At 37.1% G+C, this 23756-nt stretch overlaps 2 protein-coding genes across 2 annotated transcripts in view; one reads left to right on the top strand and one right to left on the bottom strand.

The window, feature by feature from the left end:
• The first annotated feature begins 844 nt into the window (after window positions 1–844).
• On the top strand, window positions 845–15600 carry LOC123320776 (apolipophorins-like). The gene is made up of 33 exons (XM_044908201.1): window positions 845–971; window positions 2754–2780; window positions 2860–3056; window positions 3594–4995; window positions 5051–5497; window positions 5560–5789; window positions 5845–6496; window positions 6555–6857; window positions 6950–7766; window positions 7824–7953; window positions 8015–8259; window positions 8316–8700; window positions 8757–8883; window positions 8940–9115; window positions 9175–9249; window positions 9329–9769; window positions 9828–10036; window positions 10117–10409; window positions 10467–10716; window positions 10773–10938; window positions 10992–11502; window positions 11564–11969; window positions 12025–12454; window positions 12510–12644; window positions 12701–12832; window positions 12888–13050; window positions 13351–13560; window positions 13619–13786; window positions 13845–14186; window positions 14271–14457; window positions 14522–14733; window positions 14877–15208; window positions 15266–15600. Exons 1-33 carry the CDS (start codon window positions 896–898, stop codon window positions 15458–15460), a joined length of 10071 nt encoding a protein of 3356 aa, XP_044764136.1. The 5' UTR covers window positions 845–895; the 3' UTR covers window positions 15461–15600.
• Window positions 15601–15843: 243 nt separating this feature from the next.
• Window positions 15844–23756, bottom strand: part of LOC123320109 — a 37284-nt gene continuing 29371 nt past the window's right edge. Inside the window, exons 3-5 of the mRNA XM_044907293.1 lie at window positions 17802–17985; window positions 17484–17681; window positions 15844–17285 (exon numbers count right to left, since the gene is read on the bottom strand). Coding sequence (XP_044763228.1) covers window positions 16201–17285; window positions 17484–17681; window positions 17802–17985 — 1467 coding nt within the window. The 3' untranslated portion in view covers window positions 15844–16200. The remainder of the gene's footprint in view (window positions 17286–17483; window positions 17682–17801; window positions 17986–23756) is intronic.

Here is a 23756-nt window from a genome sequence, read left to right as displayed (position 1 = left end):
CCAGTGAAGGGGGCATAGGGACCCTAACCTCTTCCTTTGAGAACTTGAGAGGAATATTTTATCGCATATTTACTTCAAAAAAAGTTGCTCTTGTATGTATGTTCACATTTAGATCTACCATGATCCTTCTGGAAGATAAATTACTCTAAAGATGACCTTCGAAAAATTCCCAAAAAGTTGGGTTCAGTTATAACTTCTTCAAGACCGAACGGTTGTGCCGAAATAGATGAATTTCTCAGATGTATTACTAGAAGTGTTGCTCTTTCTGAATATGTATCACGTTTAGATCTACGATAATTTTCCTGGAAGAAGAAGCACTCGAACTTTGACCTTCGAAAAATTCCCAAAAAGATGAAAAAGAAGAAATGAAGAAATTAATTAATATCCTATCAAGGAAGGCAGTATTGAAATTTCAACCTTGTGGTATTCAGTTGAATATGGAATTTTGTCAGATTCCATAATTGTTTGAGAAATTTAAGTAAAACTGGTTTTTTTTGAGAATGTTACAAAAAATTTTTGAAGAACGCTTTGTGCACTAGGTTGAAATGATTTTTTTTGTAAAGAGATCCTATTTGGGACTCACTATAGTCGTGTTCGTGAAAGCAAAAAACTACCTAATACCGATAAAATGAGAGAAAGATTCATTTCTGCGAATTCCCGATAGAAATATCACGATAACCTACTAATTTTATTCCCGAATTCCAATAGAATTCCACCGAAAAAAATATTTAATAACAACTTCAGTAGAACAAAGATTTGTTTGCAGAAAGCAAACATCGAATTGACTCTGGGAGAAACTCGTTATCATTTTGTCAACTTTGGTCAAGGGTCATAATGATTCCAGTGATAGTATAAAAGAATTATCTGAACCTCTTGAAGTCAGTTATGGTCAGCTATGGCTCAGCATAGAAAGAGCTGGGTGGAAACCACCCTTGTCATAGTGCTTGTGCTACAATGCGCTTTGGCTATTGGTGAGTAGAGATAATTGTTATTGAAAAAGTGCAAAAATAAGTGAGGAGAATAAAACGAATCGATCTGAAAGAGTGCATCTGGGAAATTTGTGAACTGTGAATATCATTGAAGTATATCGTGTGGATAAAACTATCTTGAGTTTTGCACAGTTTCAGGAAAAAAAAAACTAAAAAAAAAGTTAAATGTTCAATCGAGAGATAAATTTCAATATAAACAATCTTTCATGATTTTACTATTTCGTTCAATAGAAACGTCACAAAAATCCTAGAAATTAAAAATGGTTTTTCCATGCAGAACAAATTCACTTTAATGAAAAAATGTTCAATCTCTACTAGCTATAAAAATATTTGGAAGATACACAGCGAATAACCCAGGTCAATAAGCTACTCAATCAATGTGCGGTTGAATATTTATTGACTGAGTTTTCTTTTTGATTCTTTATGAGGAAAAAATCATTCTTAAATTTTTAAATCATGATATAAAATTGAATCGAATTAATCTGAATAACTCTTCTTATTTTTGATCTTCTGAATTTGATTTTTTTTTTTCATTCTTGAGATCTATTATTGAACTTCTTCTAAAAAATTAATTATAGCTCGACAGAATTGAACAAATAAATAATAGCAGACCTGTATGACAAAAAATTCACATTATTTTTTTTTAAGAAATATTATATCCACCAAAATCAATGGTTTCAAAAAGCCCATTTTTAAATGATAATAAGAAAAGATAGATAAAAGAGCATGCGGACATGGTTAAGTTTTCCATCAAATTCAAAAATCATTCTAATTAGTCATTCAATGGTTTAATGCATGAACTTAACTTGACTTCTTGGTGTAATTGATAGGAAATTGTCACAAACTTGACCTTAGTTCAAATTGAGCTACTAATCATTTTTTATCTATCGACTTTGACCTGACGAAATTTTAGTAGATTGTAGAGAATTCAAAATTTTCTTGACTCAATTGTTTCGAAACTAAATCCAAATTTCAAAATTCAGAGACGGTCCATATTCTCAAATCCACAATGAAGTAAAAGATAATTTTTTGCATTAGAACTTGAAGTTCAAACTTGCAATCTCGAATGAACCTAAAGTTATCGTGAACATTTTTTCCAAACAAGAGTTCAAACATATAGGTTAAACCCTGTGAACACCTGAAAATTTTCTCTTGTACTAGAAATTAACAGATTCTTTCGTAATAGTTTTCAAATTTCGAACATGACCTCCTTGATTTGCTTCTTCGCAATTTTTTCAATTTTATCTTTTTTCAATTAAAAATGTTTCTGAACTATCATAATGCTCAAATATAAATGAACCAAAATTATGATAACTACCTAGGTCAAAGTCAAGAGATAATCATAAGTAAATCCTTCTTAATTGTATAACTGATCTAGGGTCAAGTTGGTAAAACTTGGTATAGAAATCATATCTATAATAGTTGAGTTGTCAAGTTCATTTTATGGATAAAGTCATTACTCAATCATAAAATTGAAGGACGCCTTATTTGAGATACATAAAATTTTCAAAGTATAGCCATTTTTCATTCGTTCATTGATTTATTTTTTCAATAATCTTACCTGGCCTGTTTCAACAAGTCCAATGGTTTTGGAAATCAATACACACACAACCAAGATTAAAACTGATATTTTGTTATTATTATAAAAGCTTCACAAGAGTGAAATACTACAACTGCTAAAAATATTACCACTGATACAATTTTCGGTAATTAATTTCAAAGGACTATGTATTAATTTCTCATTCTGTTCTTCTTCTGTTACAGACCAATGTAAAACTGGATGTGCGAAAGGTAGGTTTGAATTATTTTGTTGCGCTTAAATTCGCAACCTTGCATTCTTACATTGTCTACAATAACTATTTTTCGATAGATTCCGGCATTTTAAACCTCAAACCAGGAACAACATACAAATATGACTACGATGGAAAAATAAACATCCAATTATCTAGTGCCGAAAATCAGCAAACATCCACTGAAGTGAAGGCTCAGGTACTCCTTACCCAACAGGCTGACTGCAGTCAGGTTTTGAAACTCCAAAACGTCCAAATCATTGGACCTGATGGCAAGGTGAGAACTTAACAAAAAAATATAGAGAGTGAGTGAAAAGTTGAGCGCAAAATTCAAACCTTAACTATTTTAGGATGAAACGAAACTTATTGAATACGAATTTTCAAGTCTTTGTATGCATTTTGAGGACAATGACATACACTCTAGAAGTAATAGACACTATGAAAACATCAATCACTTTTAAAGTGTATGTCACTGACTTCAAAATACATGAAAAAATTAAAAATTCTAATTCAATTTCAACCATTTCATTCCTCATAAAAAATGAATGGGGCTTGATAAAGAATCCCCATCTGTGACCAAATCATCCTCAGCAACGAAAAGTCTATCTATTTCTGGCTCAAAAGTTATGGTTGCTTTTAAAAAAATTAAACTCCTCAGATATCTATAGAAAGTTGCTTGATTTGTGATTGAAATAAACATTTTCGTGCATTTTCATGAGAAGTGGTATACATCAAAGATCCCCTCTTTACTCATTCTGTATAATGTCAACGATGATCACCAAGAATTACAACAATTAACACAATATTTTTTCAGCCACGTGTTGGTATCCCAGATGTCGAAAAACCCATTGTCCTTAACAGCAACAATGGCGACATCAACGATTTCATCTGTGCGGAGCAAGGAGACACTCAAAACTCCCTCAACTTGAAAAGAGCCATCGCCTCCCTCTTCCAAACGAACCCTAATAAGAACACGGAAATCGATGTCTTCGGTCAATGTCCCACCCATATAACCAAGAGCCAAGACGGAGACATTATCACCATCAGCAAATCCAAAAATCTGAACAAATGTGCCTTCAGGGAATCGATCACCCACAGCTTCATCAGTTCAGCGTTCGATCTCAACAGCAAAATCAAAACGAGTCCAGTTCTCGACTCTTATTTGACCTCCCAACAAAAGATCAAGGCTGGAGTTTTGGACTCAGCTAACGTAGTTGAGAACTACCTCTTCGTTCCTTTCTCAGTTGGCCAAAACGGAGCAAAAGCCACAATTGAATCCAAACTTCTGCTAACCGGAACTGGCAGTGATAACCCAACAACCAAATGTCAAGTTCCGAAGTCTATAATCTTCGAGAATCCTCATCCAGTCAATCTACAGAAAACCAACGTCAACGTGCTCTTGAGCAAAGTGAAAAAGATCTCTGAGAAACTCCAGACCAATGTTGAAGACACGACAGCTATCCAATTCATCGAGTTGGTTAAACTTCTTAGGGTCAGCAAAAAAACTGACATCCTCTCCGTATACAACCAAGTCAGATCTGGCGTTGGTTTCACCGACAAATTAGCTGCGAAAAAAATATTCTTGGATGCTATTCTAACAGCAGGAAATGGAGATACGATTCAGGTTGCCATCGAACTTTTGAAGAACAAGGAGCTTGACATAATTGAAGAACGTCAACTCTATATTGGTCTTACACGGGCAAGACATGTTACCGAAGCTTCGATCAAGACTGCGACCGACCTATTGAACAGGGCTAATTTACCACGTGAAGCCTATTTAGGTATAGGAGCACTTGCTGGACGATACTGCGCTCATCACTCTTGCGAGAATGTAGACGCTATCAACAGGATTATCCAGAAATTCTTGAGCAAATTGGGAGATCTTAAGGCAGCTAATAGAAAGGAGGAAAGTGATATGATATTTGTTCTTAAGGGATTAACAAACGTTGGATATCTCAATGATGCAATCCTTTCGAAACTTGTATCCTTAGCTGAAGATAAGAACCAACCAATTCGTCTACGTGTCGCTACTTTGGAAGCGTTCACTGCTTCTCCATGTAAAGACCAATTGAGAAACAGCGCATTGAAAACTTTGAAGGATATCCAAGAAGACTCTGAAATCAGAATTAAAGCTTACTTGGTTTTGACTCACTGTCCGAATGACCAAATAGGAAACGCCATCAAGGCTTTGTTAGAAACAGAACCCAGCAACCAAGGTAAGATCTTCCTGAATGTCAAACCTTTCGAATTTCAACACATAGTTTTTTCCAGTTGGAGGATATATCTCGTCGCACATAAAAAATCTGAGATCTTCTGCTAACCCAGATAAGGAACTGGCTAAAACGCATCTTGGATTCATCCACACTCCTTCAAGATTCGTAATAGATCCAAGGAAATACTCAATCAATGGTGAATTCTCCCACTCTGTCAACGCCCTTGGTGTAGCCAACAACGTAGAAGGAAATATCATTTACTCTCAAAATTCTTGGCTGCCCAGATCAGCCAACTTGAACTTGACAGCTGAGGTGTTTGGACAGAGATTCAACTTCTTGGAAATTGCTGCCAGACAAGAAAATTTGGACAAAGTTCTTGAACATTACCTTGGACCTAAGGGTGTCTTACGAAAAGCTACAGTACAGCAAAACTTTGACAACTTCGCGAAACCAGTTCAAAAACTCTTCCAGAATCTCAAAGAAAAAGTCGACAAATCTTTAAGAGGTAAGATTTTTATTTGCAAGGGTTCATTGAGACGCATGTATTCTATACGTTTTTAATTTTAGCTCGCCGTGATGTTTCCAAGGCTGATATCGATGCAATCAACGAGAAAGTCCAAATCAAGACCAATGAATTGGATAAAAATTTCGACTTGGACTTCAGCGTCAAGAATTTTGGATCTGAGGTTGTTTTCATGAACTCTTTCGATTTGACTGATAAATTATCGACACAAAATATCATTGACAATTTCGTCAGTAAATTGAACGAAGGTTTGGATAAATTGAAGAGTTTCGAAGTATGTATTCACTATTCTCTTTATTTCTTTGTTCTAATCAACAATACTTTTGCAGAAAACCTTGAGAGCAAATCTCCTCATTCTGGATGCTGAACTTACCTATCCAACCTCTCTTGGTTTTCCCCTTAGACTTGGACTGGATGGAGCATCTAACATTCAAATCAAGTCAGAGGGAAACATTGATGTCCGCAGTCTTTTGGCAAAGAGTGCCGAAAACGATGTCAACTTCAAACTATCTGTGATTCCTAGTGCTACCATTACCATCATCGGAAGATTCAGTTTGGATACTCCTGTTTTAGAAAACGGTCTCAAAGTAGCGTCCACCATCCACACCTCAACTGGTGGAGATTTGATTGTCAGCACCTTCAACGGTGGTTTAGGTTTGGATGTCAAATTCACCACGCCAGTGGAAAAACAAGAACTTATTGGTTTCAAGCATGACATCATCTTCCAAAGCAAGGAAAATGGTGTGGTTGTTAACAATCAGCGTCTGAAATTCTCCCAAAACAAGGACTTCTCCATCTGCATTGACCATTTGGTCAGCTACGTCGGTTTGGAATTCTGTGCTGATATCAATGGACCAAATCTATCTGGAAAGAAGGTGCCTATTCTTCCTTTCCCATTCTCTGGAGATGCGAAAGCCAGCATCAGAATTGAAAGAGGTGACATTGACACCTTCCATTACAGAAGAGAATTTATTGCAAGCAGTAAGTAGGACTTATTTTGAAACAAATACCTCAATCTATAACTTTTTTAACTTTTCAGAGGATGGTAAAAGAGGAGTCGAAGCAACCCTGGAGACATACGGTAAAAACAGCAAGGGTGTCAGTGTGAACGTACAAGGCTATATCGCACCAGAGAAATACCTCAAAGTCATCTTGAACTCTCCGATCAAAAATGGCGAAGCTGAAGCACGCTTGATCTCCAACAAGAAAGAAAAATTAATTTCTGTCTACGTTAAAGATGAAGTTCACTTATACTCAGCCAAAGCTGGAATGTCAGTTGAAGGTGGTGGCAATAAGTTCATCTATAAACCAGTTTTGGAATACACCACTCCTGACAAAAAAGGTATGTTCATTTTAACTTCTTGTGTGTTAGATAATGAAAGGAAACACCGATAAAAATGCGAAAAAATTAAAATATATCTATCCATTTCGCAGGACCACAAATCCCGCCATTCCACGTTGAGGGTCAAATCTTATCAGAGAGTTTGGGTGGAGATGTGAGGTATCATTTGGACCATCTGAAATTGGTCATCCCAGGCAGAAAAGATTTAACCTTGACCGGCGTCGTTGGTACTCATGGACCCGGTTATTTAGCTGACGTCACACTTTCCGATGGAAGCAACAGCGCATCATTGGAAGGAAACCTAGTGGCCCAGCCCCAACTACTCAAACTTGAAGCCAAACTGAAGAACTCCATGAATCCAAACCTCAACTTCAACTTTAAGGGTGAATTGAAGAAGAACAAGGGTCTTGACCACGTCTCCAGCCACATTCAACTTACACATGGCAATGATCTTAATTCTAAGACGAACACCTTGACCTTGGTGAACCTTTACACCTTGAAAAACCCAGGGAAGGACGCGCACCTCATCACCAAGAACAAACTCACATATCCCCTCTTGAAGCTAAATACGAAATTTGATTTGGAGAGAACCCCCAAATCTCTGTTCTACGATGTGCTCTTCAACTACGGCGAGATCAAGCTTGGATCTGAGTTCAAAATCAATATTAACACCAAGAGTGTGGGTGACTACCAATTGGAATTGAAAGCCAATGGTCTAAAGAACCACGTTGAGGTTAAATCCTCCAGAATTGTTATCGGCGTTGATGAATCAAAGATCGCCAATTCACTTGTGTTGAATGGAAAGAAATTGGAAGTTTTGGGAAAAGTTAAACATCACGTGAAACCCCACGACTTAAACATTGGTTCGGATCTTGTTATTAAACTGCCAAACAGCAAATCCCCATGGAAGTATGTTCAATTCGTCGACTTCCTGTTAAACCAAACCTAACATTTCTGTTTTTACAGGCTCAATGAAGGATTAAGACTCACCACCAAAGATTTAGATCTGCACATCAAACTCCTCAATGGAAACAGTCCACTCATAGACACTGTTCTGAAAGCTAACATAATTGGAAATGTAAATGGTCATATCAAGGTAATGAAGAATTCAAAAATACTCTATAAGTGGAAATTTTACTGGCATTTTTTTCCCTCAGGTCGATGTCAAAGAAATCCTTCACATCAATGGAAACATCAAAGCTCAAAAGGGAGTTGGTAATGGAAACATTCTTGTGGATGCAAAATCAATCAAAAAATCAGCAAAACTTGAAACTTCCTTCAATATCCATAATCCATTGTATAATTTGGATGTTACCCTATACCCAGTCTTCAACGAAGATAAAAACAAGAAAATCGCTCTTTCAACCAAGAATAAACTCACTGGCACTGCTCTCGACTCTTCGTAAGTAAAACATCACGATCATCTTTGTGAGTACTCATTATACCTTATTCCTTTAGGAGCACCCTAGATGTACTTGGCAGCAAAGTAATCCTTAATGCTAAAGGCCAAATAGGCAGTCCCGTCAATGGTAAGACTTTGATAGATGTTGATCTCACACTGCCATCCCAACAGTACATCGCTGCAAAACTTGTTCGTGATGTTTCATCCAACAATGGGGTCTTGAATATTGATTCTTTGGTTTCTTTGGAACAAAGATCAGATAAGGCATCACCTGGTCGTAAAATCACAGTTAAAGGAGTGGCTAAAAATACTAACTTCAAGGAAGGAATATTAGATATAACTATCAATGCAAATGCTGACGATTCTGCTGGCCACAATGTAAATGTTGATTTAGCTGTGAAGCGACAGAAGAACGGGGACAAATATGTTATTGACGTTAACGTAAGTGCTGTAACATTGGTTGAATAACTCGTTTGTAATTCCTTTTTCTCTAATAGAACAAAATTACAAGCTCTCTCCTGAAAGATCCAATAGAGACAACTTATAACGGCGAATGCAAAGGATTAACTGGAAAGTTCTCATTGAAAACAACAGCTTGTGAGAAAACCTCTGGTTCAGTTCAAGGTAAGAGCAATTGGGAGCAATAGGAGAACGAGTTCTTTAACCTACTTCGTTTATAGGAACTTACAATCTCAACGTAAAGGAAGGTCCACTAAGTGGCGAAGTCAGTCTAGATGTGCAAACACCACTCGAAATTCTGTCAAGTATTAAGACTACTCAAAACATCAAGATTTCGAACCTTAAAACCGAAGCACCTATTTCCGTGGAATACCTTGGTGATCTCAGCACAGTTAGTGTAAGTTTACAAGAATAACTGTTAGAATTTTCCATCACTGGCGACTTTTTGTATTTCAGTCTATCCCACGTTTGACAATTGACGGTAAAGGAAGCTTCAAAATTTGTGGCAACAAGCAAACAGGCCAAATTGAGGTAAGCTTATTGAATAGCTACATGAAGTCAATATCTATTATTTTCACGTTCTATTTCATTCACGTTCCTGATGTTTCAGTATCATGGTGAATTAGTCAAACCTATCCAAACATCCCTCGACGCTTCTGGAAGTTTCAACGTGGACGTGACCAAAAAATCCGGTACAGTGAAGGGAGATTTCAAAGCTACCCTTCCAGAAAACAAAGTAATCCAAGGAAGCTCCCTTTTGACCAGGGATGGACCTAGTGCATATCACCTCGAAGCCAGTCTCGATCTTCCAATTGAAAACCACAAATCGAACAAAATCATCGTAGATACCAAACACAACGAAGTTAAGGACATCAGCAGCCAAGTTCAACTCATCACTGATGGACAAAAATATCTGTTGAACACTGAGCTAAGCCTGAACCGACAAACTCCAAGTGTGAGTTTGAAACTGGTCAAACCCGATGGAAAAATATCTGAATTGACAGCAAACTTGAACAGACAAAACGAATCTAGACTCTTGGCTAACTTGAAGGTGAGAACCGTCTTGATCTCCAGAAAATATGCCACATTGTATGGGTTTGATGTTTCAGGTTTTATGTGGATGTAGTGATTTTCTACTGGAAGGTGGTTTAGATGTTAACTCAGAAAACTTGGACAACTTCTACGTACAAGTAACCGCTAATTCACCAAAGTTGAATATCAATGATATCCTGGTTAAAATCGGTAATGCTGCAGGAAATGATGGCCAAGGTTTGAACATTCTTGTCACCTCAGCTGGAAAGAACGTTGTTTCTGGAAGGTAAATAAAGTCCAAAATCCCTAGTCTTCCATCGAGGAAAAAGACTTTCTTCAATCGATTGACTAATCTCATTTTTCTAGTGCAACAGTTTCCTCTCGTCAAGAACATGGTAAGTTCATCGTAGAAGGCTCAGGAAACTTCAAGTTGAACGACAAGGACCAATCTGGAAACTTCAAATACATAAGGACCACCTTGACCTCCGACCAAAATGGAGAGACTGGGGAAGAAATCAATTTCGATGCCACACTTGGCAACCGGGCGATTGATGCTGAGTTGAAGCTAACTAACAAAGAGTTCAGATACTTGAACTCCTACTGTGAAGAATCCAAACAATGCGCTCATATTGAAGTCAATGCTAAGACGGACGTAAATGGTAATATTATCCAAAAAAAAATTATAAAATAAGCAATTCTCACAAATATTTCTGTAGATCTTGAACATTTCAACAACCAGATTGAGGTAACCATCGATCTTCGTGTTTTGGGTATTCCAAATGAGTTCGGACTTAAGGCTGTCACCAAGAGAGATAAATTAATTTTGGACCATACTGTAGATGTTCATTTTGAGAACGCTTTGAACAAATATCAATACAGCGTTTACGTTCACCCCACACAAGCTGGAATCTTCTTAGCAACTCCAAAGAGAACGATCGCTTTAGAAGCTAATGGAGATGTAAAAGAGTGAGTTTCCAGATACAACCTCTGAATATTTAAAAAACTAACTTTGTTTCCCACAGTTTAAGCCTTCAGGAAGGTGGAAAAGCCAATGTGGAAATCGCTTTTTACACTGACAAAAAGAATAATCCAAACTCCAAATCTTCGTTGAAGGGTATCATCAATGTTGATGTACCAAAAAAACATATCGACGTTGAAATTGATTTGATTGCTGTTGGACAAACTAAGGTAACATCTCATTGAACTAGGATTAGAACAAGATTAACACCAGAATTTTTCAGCCTCTAACTATTAAGTACACAAAAGACGTCAAACAAGAAGGCCTCACCTCTGAAGGTTCTCAACAACTTATCCTGGACATTTTTGCTCTTCCCGAACAAAAAATCGTTGCCGACCATCAACACTCAGCCAAATTTTCGAGAGAAACCTATAGATTCGAGGGAAAATCAACACTTAATGTTAAGAGCTCAGGTTTAGGCATTGACATTAATGTTGAAAGGAATGCACTTCTCGATCCTAAAGCATTCACGGTTAGCTACCAGGGATCCAGCTCTATTGCAGTCAAAAACATCAAACACGATTCCGTTCTTAAATTAGTTGCAACACCCAAAGACGTCAATGTTTTACTGAAACTCCTCAACAAGGTTCTTATCCAAGTTGATTCAGATATCACATTCCAAAAGGGACTGATAAATGTCAACACCCTCACCACGGGCTTGGGTCTCAAACCAGTACAATCGTTATTGGAGATCAAGAATTACAACACTGTTAAACTTACTCAATACCTCAAGGGTAAGTTCTATCTTCTTATTGTTTCTGTACCTATTCTGCATTACTTGTTTCTCTATTTCAGACGATCCAAGCAATAAGCTTCTAGTTACTGCAGCTCTCATTCCTGGACAAATCGCAGACGCTCGCGCTGTTCTTTCTACTGGGGGAGCCAATAAAGAACTTTTCCATGCTTCTATCCAACTTGACGAGAAGAATTTCTTACACCCCGACTCTGCTTTCGACAACAATAACATAAAGGAATTCGCTGAGAAGGCCAGACAAGTTACACAAGACCAACTAACACAATTGTCTGCTAACATCAAGGAAGGAGCACAAGGATTGACCGATGACTTGAAAGAAATAGGAAACGTTGTAAAGGAAACCATTCCTGACCTATCTAAATCACAAGAATTTTACCAATCTGAGTTGAACAAGATTAAGGAAGAAATTGCAGCTGATAAATCATTAGAACAGTTTGCGGAAGTTCTGTAAGTAGTAAGGAAGTGAAGAGACGATTTCAAGCTTAAACTTTTTCTTTATTAGGAGGAGTACTGTTCAAGTTGTTATTTCTACCGTCTCCGAAATCATCACAAACGCCAGCAATATCATTGAGAAGGTATTTGCCTCCCTTAACGCTGCCTTCTCTGGTACCATACAGACAATTCAAACTCAAATACTCCCCAAACTGAAGGAAGTCTTGGACCAAGTTGTAGCTTCGCTGAAAGTTGTTGGCGATAAATTATCCGATGTAATTTTCGCGTACCTAGCCAAAATCTCTGAAGTTATCGATATTGTTCAGCCACAAATCAAAGCCATAGTTGCTTCATTATCAGAAATTTCCGAGGAACTCCAGAGATTCATCGTCAAATCCTACGAGAGCATCAGGACAGCCATCATCGAAGAAATCAAGCACATCAAGGATGAACTCAAGGCTTCCCCCTTGATTGAAAAACTCAAAGTTCATTATCAAGCTGTAAGGTTCAAACTATCCTATATGAATATCCCAGATTAATTAAAATCTATTTTAGCTGCTCAAAGAATTTTTACCATCTCAAGAAGTCATCGTCAATACTCTCAGAGCTGCCAGTGGTGCTTTGAAAGAGGTTGCAATCTTCCCTGAATTCCAGAACTTCATAGATCTGGTCGAGAGATATTTGGAAAAGGTGAGCATAGTATTTAAACATTGCTCGAGATGATTATTGTTTAACTCTCTTCCTAGAAATTAACCAACCAGCCCGTTGACGATGTTGCTGAATTGGAAAAAATTGTTGCACGACTCATTCAAGGTCTGCGAAGGTTAACTGCTGTTTTCACAACTGAAATCCTCCCTGACATTGTTAACAAAATAAGGGTAAGTACTTTAGCTGGGCTCTTTTTCATTATACAACATCTGTCTTTGTGTTTAGGTACCACAAATTAACGTTGGTCTTCTCAAGAGATTCCAAATTGGAAGTGGTGATATCAAGGTTTCTGTATTGGATTACATCCTGAAAGAAGACACCAAACCTATCATCAAGTTCTTATTCAGACTCGTTTTCATACCAAAGGACTTCTTGATTCCAAGAACATGTAAGTATCGAAACATCTTGATGACCAAGAATAAGGAAAAAAAAAAAGATAAGAATTCTTTAACAGACCAATTTTCTGAAAGTAAGATCAGTTGACTTCGTTCTAGTTTCTTTCATACAAAGTTTGTTTTCTGCGTATTTCTAAAGTACGTTATTGTTGCTCAAGCGTTTAGATGTTTCGACTTCTCTGGGATTTAGTGCACCCGTTTATTACTATCTCGCATTATGGGAACGACAATTCTGTCGACAAAACTGTTGTTTTCAGTTTGATGTTTTCATTATTATCAACTTTTCTTTTCAGTATATGGAGAAGTTTCATCCGAAATTTTCTCATTTGACGGTAAAGTATTCTCCTTACCATCAAGCTGCAGCTTCTTGTTAGCAAGGGACGCTGTAAACGGTAACTTCTCTATTGTGGCCGAATATGTTGACCAAAAATTGAATGCACTCACTTATAGTGACAAGACTACCACAGTCACAATCAAGGAAGGCAAAGTTTTGCTGGATAACGGTAAGTTCAATAGATAACACTAATCAAGATAATGGAAACAATGAAAATTTGATTGCAGTTGAGGCCGATTATCCAATTGAGAAAGGAGATGTTCATGTTCATTATCTACCAAGCATGTATTTACTGAAGAGTTCAGCAGGTGTAAAGATATTGTGTTCATTGCAGATGGTAGGATGTGGAATTCAAATTTCAGGTTTCTATCATGGTCAATTGAGAGGATTATTCGGTAAGAAAAGTCCCAATCTTGATTTTTCCATGTGTAAACAAATTATTTCTGTTAATAGGAAACGGAAACAATGAAGAATTCGATGATTTCATCCTTTCCGACGGTAAAATCGCAACTACAGCTTCTGAATTCGTATCTTCGTACGCTCTTGGTTCCCAGTGTCCTAAAGTGGCAGCAGTTGAGGGTAAAGACGCAAAGCCGGATCCTGGATGTGAAGAACTCTTCAGTTGGAGTACATCATTGAAGACGTGCTATCCATTTGTGGACCGAACAAGGTTCAAGAGAGGTTGCGAAATTTCTGTGGCTGCTGGAAATAAGGAAGCCTATTTTACATATGCCGCACACTATGCCTATGCTTGTTGGAAGGATAACATACCAGCCGTTATACCCGCTGATCTTGGTATGTTCACAGAAGAATTGTTGAGGCTTTACCGTCTCATAATCTCAATACACTCAGCATTTGTCTCATTTTCTTTTTGTTTAGCTCCCAAATGTGAAAATTCCTTGGTTCCACACAATGTTGATGAGAAGTTCAGTTTCAAACTTCCTGGAAAATCAGCCGATATAATGCTCATGGTCAACGTCGACAAAGCCAGTGAAGTCACCTACAAGGAGTACATCCAACCATTGGTTACTAAACTAACAGAAGAGTACAAAACCAAAGGCATCACGTAAGTTGAGATTTATTATTAATTCACCAACAACCAAAAAAATTTACAAAAAACCCTTTTTCAGCGACTTGAAATTCCAATTGCTAACATATGGTGGGGAACACGAGAAATCCACATACGTCACCGTCAAGGGTTCTCCTAGCTTCACAGGCAGTGCACCAGAACTCAAATTCTCCGAGAGGCCTAAGCCGTTCAAGTTTGTGACTGGCATTCCTGATGTGGACTCAACCATCAGGCACGCTGTATCTGCTCTAACTGAACTCAAAGTCGCTCTGGGTATGTTATACTTATAATGGATAACTTATTTACAGGTGTTTAATGAATTTCACAAACGAAAGTGAACACTTCATAGAGAGGTCGAACATACCGACCCTGAGTGACTTAAGTAACTAAGCTATGACTCAAATGATTCGTTTCAGGTGGTCACCTTCCTTTGGATTCCCATCTAGAATCTATTTCGTACCCGTTCAGGGCAGAATCAATCAAACAAGTCATCTATTTGGCCAATGAACCTTGTCCTAATACCGCCCAACTGGTCCTCCTTCTGGCTCGTGCTCCTGTTCACGTCAAGAAAGAGATATTCCTGACCTACATCACCCCGTTGGACTTGAAAGTTAAGGACGCCAAGATCTCGAAGGAAATCATTGGATTCGATTCTGACAAAGTTTACACCCTATCCAATCCAACTGGTTCGTCAGATCTGACTGGAGAGGTCGTTTACGAGAACATCTGCTCTGATCATATCCTTGCTGTAAGTTTCTCTATTTTTGTTCATCCTTGATGTTTACGTTTCGATTTTCTTCTACAGGTTGGTGGAATCAATTATGTCAGAGAAAACTTATTGGCCAACAAGAACAACAAAGACAAAGTGCTAGATATTATCGCCAAGAACATTATAGCCAAGACAGTGACGAAAGAGATTGAAGTTGAATGCACCTGTGGATACTCTTACCTAAACCCCTTTACCCCATACAACAGATGTAGGGCTGCTACTATATTGTAGGGGAACTTGATATCATATGAAAAGTATTCATGCTCATCTTGACTTTTAGTCAGATTTGTAACAAATGATTTTTAACTTATGAATGTAATTGAAATTAATGTGAATTGTAACTTTTACACAATATAATATTTACTACCAAAGTTCTTCATTAATATATATAGTCCTTTTTTAAAACCATTCAACAAATTATCCCTCTGGGTTTCGAATCCCCTGGATCTGCATGGTTTGACACCTCACAATTCACAATTGAAGTTGGATTTGTTGTTGTTATGCTAAAATATCTCAACTAAATGGTCAATATATGTGCCATAAAAACTTATAGCATATTCTGTTGTGAAGGATTTCTTTGAATTGGAGAAACCGATAGATGGATACAATCAACACACAAATATGAAAAATTTATTGGAAAATGTACAGGTTCCTGGTATATTTACAGAATAATACTGTTAGAACGATGAATATTCAAAAAGTATATCTAAATCATAATACATAGATGAAAAATATATAATTTATATACAGAATTTTCCCAAAAATTTGGGATCGAACATATTTCACGATCACAACAGTTAACAACAAGTCAACAACCAATCAGCAGTCTAATGAGATCTCGAGGTAAGACAAAAACTCCATATGAAGAAACGTGATGTTGTCCATAAAATATCCACATTTTGCATCGATAAGAGCTGAAAGAATAAGCGATCACCAAGTGTCACATTCGGATTTAAATTACTATTTCACAACTAAATGTACTCCGAAATGAAGACTTTCTTCAAATCAGGCACACTACCAGCATGATGGAAAGCATTCCGAATACTTTGTCGAGGGGCATTCTTAGAATTTTGCTCCACCCATGTGCAGGCGTTGATGTTAGGCAGGTACTCAACAGACTTAATTTTTTTCGTTATGTTTTTATGCGAACAGTCCGAAAGCTTGGAGCTCGACCTGAACAATTTCCTATCGTTGTTCTTCTTATTCCTATCCTTCAAACTCATTTGGGAATTCGAACGCATCACCTGATGTTCGCACTGTTGACGATCCTCCAGGAAGGCTTGAAAATTTTCTATGGACCTCTTGGAGTGGACCCTTTTCAAGAAAGGGACGTTGTTGCTCTTTGGAGCGAAGCTTTCTAAACTGGTATCACATCTGGAGTATTTGGCTAAGAGTAGATCGTTGTTGAACTTTTCCAAGTGGCTGTTGATGCTTTCCCTCATTTTCTTCTCGTTGTTTGGCATCATTTGGGAGCTCTGGTAAAAGTGGAAGTCCTCATTCGCTTCTGTGGTGATAGAACAGCTACTCCGAGAGCTCAAGGTATCGAAGTTATTGGGAACAATATTCCCATCATAATCTTCGTCAGAACTCGAATAGTCTAGAATTTGTTCGTTGAGCTTCTTGCTCTTCGTTTCATCGTTCGAAAACGTCAACAAAGGCTTCTTGCAATGGCTCGTACCATCCACACTCCTCTTGATCTCGCTCAAGCTATCTTCACTCTTGCTCAGTTTCATTCTGTTCAGTCTCACCAAGTTCCTGGAGTTCTTCAAGATGGAGCAGTTGGTTGCTGAACTCACGTAGACTGGATTTTCCTCGATGTTGTTGATGGTTAAGCTCTCGTGGCTCACGGTGTTCCTCAGAGGCTGTTGAAACGTCATGTTGTTCTGGTGGAGGGCGTTCAGCTTCTGGTTTATGTAGTTGGGACTCAGATGGTGTAGGTTTGAGTGACTTGGACACTGATCTGTCTCGCAGTTTGGACAGTTGAACACGGGCATGTCAGGTCTCTTCAGGTGGGAAGTGTGTAGTGATGGGTTGGAGGATGAGTCCAGTTTCAGACCTGGAAATGTAATAATTTAATAGGATTCTTCTGATAACTTTTCATTTTGTTGAATTCCTCGAGCTTTGCTTGAAAAAGGGAGTGAACATTTTTAGTTTAATACTTGAAATAAAGAATGTTTGGAACCAAAAGTGAAAAACAAATGAATATCAAGCAAACGGTTCTACAGAATATGGTCAAATCTAAGTAAAGGCATACCTCTTTGGTCCTTATTTCTGCGATAATTGTGGATTACTGGAAGCCTTCCATCGATACTGGTATACAGAGAACCATTGGTTATCGGAAATCGATGTTCCACAGTTTGGAGTACTTTGAGGTTCCTCTCTTGGGCCATCTGGACGATTTCGAGGCTTTGAGGCTGACTCCCAAACGGTCGAAATTTTCCATCTAACCCAACTGAAAAATTTAACCATCAGAATTGAATATATTTTCACGAAATTGAAACAGGTTTCGCACAATATTGTTCCAAAGAGGATTTCGATAGCAGATTGAAGTTTGTATGGGATGTGTATGTACCTTGAGGTAACTTTTCATCGAGGCGACTACCAGAACACTTGTAGACATCTGAGACCCATTCACTGAACCTTGAGTCCACCAAACCCAGTCCTATTGGGAGAAGGATATCTTGGAGGAGTCCCAGCCAAAGGACAGCACCAGCTACTGGCCATGGGTAGATCAGTTTCGGGCACAAGCAGAGAACCTTGAATAAATGGATAGAATTTTATTTTTGGTCTAAAAATTGATGCAATTCATCATGAATTCAAAACTCTCGCAGTAAAAATTCCATCATTTTACCGATAAAACCTTCGTTTTTTCCAAATTCATTGGAATTTTCCAACTTTATCGCATATTGTATGTGAAGTATAATCTTACACGAGGATATATTGGAAAATTCTCAGCCTACTATAGAACCAAACAAAATTTCAATGTCTTCAATATTTTATTACTCAACATATTCTCTTCTTAATTGGATACATTTAGTCCAGCGAACCTGCAACGTCGCTAGACCTTCCAAAAAAAAATGTTTCTCCTTGCTCTGCAAACCAGACCTCCACAGCTTTCATTACCTCCTCGTTGGAATTAAATTTAGTACCTTTTAAACTTTTTTTCAGTTGAGGAAAGAGATGATAGTCGGATGGAGCCAAATCGGGTGAATAAGAGGGGTGTTCTAGTAATTCAAACCCCAAATCACGAATTTTTTGCATGACAACATCAGATTTATGTGCAGGGGCATTGTCCTGCAAAAACAAAACACCTTTGGATAGCTTTCCGCGTCTTTTCTCTTTAGTTTTTCCCCATAGAGTGGTCAGTAATGTCGAATAGTAATCTCCGGTTATTGTTCTACCCTTACCAAAAAAAAATCAATCATGATTACTCCATGGCAATTCCAAAAAACTGAAGCCAGAACTTTTCCAGCAGATTTTTTGACACGAAACTCCTAAGCTCTTGGAGAACCAGAGTGTCGCCATTCCATCGATTGTTGTTTTGTTTTTATATCGTAGAAATGTACCCAAGTCTCATCCATAGTAACAATTGGGTTTAAGAAGTCTACATCGTTTTCAAATCGAGCACAGATCGAATGCGATGCTTCTACCCTTGCACGCTTTTGGTCAACATTCAAAACATTTGGGTATCCATTTTGAAGCAAATTATGTGATGAACTGCAACGATATTTTCGGGGACTGACACAGAAACTGGCCTTCCCGATCAGTAATCATCTTCAATGGAAAATTCACCTTTTTTGAAGCTTGCAGTCCAATTTTTCACGGTCGCATATGCAGGACTAGATCACCAAGGATATTAATCATATCTTCGTAAATCTGCTCATATCTTAACTAAATATTTTAAATACAGGTACTTGATGATGGCTCAATACTCCAATTTTACGATTTTCACAATTTCGGTGGACATCTTCTTTCTTTTAATTTATTGCGAAACTCTGGTTTACTTTTTTGACCTCAAACTTCACACTGACACTTCTTATGAGTTATTGTTCGTAACTATGTTAACGCAATATGTTTTTTATGCATGGTACTGGTCTAGGCTAACTAGATATCAATAAATACTCGTTCATAGAAATCGAGCCCAAATTTTGGGAGTGGAGGAAAGCATCGAAATTTTTCCAACTGCTTAGAAAATTTGCCTACCCTGTTGAATAGTAGAGGGGGAGGGGGACTGAACGAAAACAATTAGAAAAAAAAGCCCAGTGGCGAAGATCTGATGGAATATTTAACGGTTTGTCGTTTCATGAGAAAAAATATTAGTTGAAAAAACGAGCACAAGAGAACTGTTTCTGAATTAAGTTTATTGCTAGCTAGAGAGTCACACTATATATCGCCTGATTTTATCTCTAAGAAACATATAGGATCAGGAAATTAATCTGCACGATATCTCACAGAAAATAGGAGAAATTTCCCTGTCGATAATACATTCTTCACATCGTTGAAGAAAGAGAACAATATTCGTTACAACACGATCTAATTAACCACTATAAGAAAATACATAATCCTTCGACCACACTCCAACGTTTCGCAATGTAATACGTGAAAAAACACGAATAACGGTGTTTAAGGTAGAATACTACGTAGAAAAATCCACCTATAAAATCACTGTTATCCAGATCGAAATCATAGTTTTCTACGTAACCGTATCACACCTGCATATTACGGGAATTTTTCATAATATTCTCTAGCAGTTTTACGTTTCGAGCACGGAGGGCTTCATTTGTGTTAAATGGTGCATAAGAATCTGCATCTGCTCTTTGCGGAAAGTGAAGGCCAAGAATTCAAGCGTGAAGATCGCTGAAGCAATAAAGTGTGTCATCTTTCATTCAGTATTTGTCATTGGAAAGTGATACCTCCATTGTCTTCAAGGGAGCTTCTTCCGTCTTGAAAGCAAGATATCTCTTCAAATTTCTTTCTTTCAGTGTCCTTTATTAATTTTCATAATGAAAAATAAGTTTTGGGAATTAGGATATTCGAAGAAAAGGATTATTTTCAACGAAATTTGTAATTTCATCATCTAGCAAATAGTAGGTACTTCTATTCAGAAATATCTTCTATCTGAGGTCAAAAGAAACACGTTTTTAATACAATTTTTTCCGATTAGGCCCTGATAAAACTATATAGCCATTTTAAGTTTTCATAATGAGCTGTGCCACCCCTGGAACAAAAAAATTGCCTTCAAAAGAACTAGCTGAATCTGTGACACTACACATCTGTGGGTCTTTAGAACAGAGTTGTATGCAGCCAAAGTACGTACCCAATTTTTCAAATTTCGCAGATACTTTAATTTTTGAACATCGAATAACTCGAAAACGGCGCAGTATACAAGAAAATATGAAGAATATTTTACGACACAATGATGAAGAATGATCACGCCTAAACGGGGAGGCAATGAATAAAATAATAAGGATAAATTCAGATTTCAGATGCATACCACCCGACGATATGAATATCGACAAGTGTTACGATCTGAATTGAACTAGCCAATTTGCCATCGTCAAGGCCCCAAATGGAGTACGCTCCACCGAAGAAAAGCAGATGCTGACCATGGTTTCGGCCTCATTTGGCCTCATCAGAGCAACATAGCATATTTCTACGGTGGAGAACGTTTGGAATTAATGGAACTTAATTCAATGTTGGCATGTTCTACTGGGTATTATTTACCCTGAGCGCCACCCAACATGAAACGGGTGTCCTGTGATTAAGAAAAATAGTTCGAAAATCGGCAACTTTAGGTATTTTAATAAAATTCTGATTATTTTGGAAACGGTACATTTTCGTTGAACTAATGTTGGTGTCATCCGATAATATTTGGTCTACTCTTTCGTAGTGTGACGTTTGATTCACTAGTTTTGGGACACACTAGTAGAGATCAAATTCAAAACCGTATCGTAACTATTTTGAATAAATAGTGTACGTAATGCTTCATTTGGAAGGCCATTGTACCTTCTTGAGTTCAGCATATCTATATTTTTGTCATTCAATCCATTCGTTTTCGAAATAACTATTTAGAATCTTCTAGTACCCATAATTGTTTAACTTATCTATAACATTCTTATCGTTCAATTTTCGGAAACGCTTGCATGAGATGAAGACCGTCAAATAGGATTCTTCCAGCTGTGAACTGAATTTAAATCTTCATTTTTCTCTTTTCATATTACTTGAGTTGAGTTCATTAAAATAATAATAACTAAAAATAATAACGACTCTTAGTAGAACAGCAATAATAAAATCGAATATCGGTAATTTCTGATGATTTCTCAAAGCGCTATTAAATTCTACACGGAAGATGTGGTTTTTCTCGTCAGGATAATGGTATTTTCAGTTATGTAATGAAACAATCTAATTATGTACGTTCTATGATTGTTGCTTCTCATACTTGAGTGGATTTACAACGGTCGAAAGAGTTCAGCATGGTATCTATTATATACCAAATGTTTTTTCACAAGCCAGTGTCGATCAAATTTGGTTGAGTGGAATATTTCAACTTCAACGTGTTGAACAATAAAAAGTAACACATCGACTGAAAAGTTTCTGGTCAAGCAAAGTAAACAAATTTTTTTCGACAAAAATCTTCGTATTCAGGATAGGAGAGTAACAGCGCGTTTTTTGGTCTTATACTTTCTAGTATCCTGTACGTATCTGTATTTTACTCAATTTAATGAAAACAAATTTTCAATAGTACCTTTTCATTTCTATTATAAATTTTGAATAAGTGCAACGTGTTTGGAAAAATCTTTACATTCATCTCACTACCAAAACGTTCAAAATGTTATCAAACATAGCTCTTAAAGAACATTTTATATTTTAGAATTAAGAGGGGGTTGCGTTACACTGCGACCTTAGGATCTTTTGTGCCCCCCATCAGAGGCAAAGCTGTTTAATAGTATCTTTTTCTTCTGAAGATTTGAGAGGTGCGTTCCCTTTCTCCATTTTCGTTTTCATAACCCCAGTGGCGCCATTTCAGCTCTCACAATCGCAATATGTTTGGGTTACATCCCCAAGTTCAACCAGTGAAATTTCTGCATGACATCAAGGGATTAGTGGTGTACCTCATTGAAAATTTAAATGTTTCTTTGCTGTAACCAGACTCACATCAAATTTTCTTATTTTTGCTGCGATAGTAAATAAATGAAATTTGTCCCGAGAGTCCTATCTTTGAAGGGCTTTGAAGAACCGTCGAGAAACATTTTAAAAAAATTATTAAAACATTTCATTGACCACTAATTCTAGGACATCCTTTATATCATGAAATGGGAAATCACTGGAAATATAATGAATAAAATATGAAAAATTCTTCAAGAATAACTGTGATCATTATCACATCATTAAAGTTATTATAATCGTATAATTGGACGCATTTTTGCTTCATACCCAATCATATTCCTCATAAAAAATAACCATTCTATTTTACCTACATGTATGAAACAATTATAAGACTCGGAATTTTTTGCCGGTTCTTGATAATCTAGAAACAACTTGTTCCGTTTCTTTAACCTTCAAGGAAGGTCATCAACCGTTATCACAAAGACCAACCCTCTAAAAACAACTATTTCAACATCAAAAGTTAACTGTGTCACCGCTATTCTGAATCACTTCAACAACACTCTCCACTTCACGATGTAGGTGGGACTTCGGAAAAAGCTTAAATCGATTCAGCACACAATACAATGTCAGCACGGTCCTTCAATGAGTATAGGAGAAAGTGCAACGAATTGTTTGAATGATTGATTTTATTCACCATAGTGATCCCTATTTTATTTGCCATTCTGTGTGGCAAATTAACAAGCGGAACCGGCATTTACGCTGGTGGAAAAATTTATTCTTCAATTTGCATCTAGATCCAAAACATGGAAAGTAACTGTTTTTTCAAATGTATTCATAGATCTGCATTAACTGTTCGTTACTTCTTCAGTGGTCCGTTCATTGGTTGTTATGATTATTCAAGAGAATCCAGTTCTTCTTCAAGTGTACAGGAACATCTCCTAATACTCAGAATTAATCATAATAATAAGACTGAATATTTAAAAAAACTTCAGTTTTATTGGTCAACTTTGACTTCATTTAACAGGATATTTTGTCATCGAAAGTTAACATTACTTTCGTTGTCACGAAACGGGTGAAAATTGTGATGCCCCGAAAGTGTTGTAGGTATCGTTTCTGCTGAAAAAAACCGTCTTTGATGTATTGAATTTATTCCAGCTTTAAATCTCGCCCTGTATATCTCAGCTTTGAAACAAGTTTGCGTTACTTAAGAGCATAACGATGAGATGAAGATAGACAAACATGAAACGTGAGTTCTTTATGCCCTGTAATCACAGCCTTGTTCTATAATTACACAATGAAGAATTAGTGTATCATTGCACGGCATAATATATCAACCGAAAAGGAATGTCAACAAATATTTCACAAGAGAATCGAGCAAGAAATTTAATCGATATTTCGACAGTTGTGTTTCTGAAAAATG

This window comes from Coccinella septempunctata, chromosome 9 (assembly GCF_907165205.1).
Source record: "Coccinella septempunctata chromosome 9, icCocSept1.1, whole genome shotgun sequence".
Classification (NCBI taxonomy): Eukaryota; Metazoa; Arthropoda; class Insecta; order Coleoptera; family Coccinellidae; genus Coccinella; species Coccinella septempunctata.
This window is presented reverse-complemented; position numbering and strand designations above follow the sequence as displayed.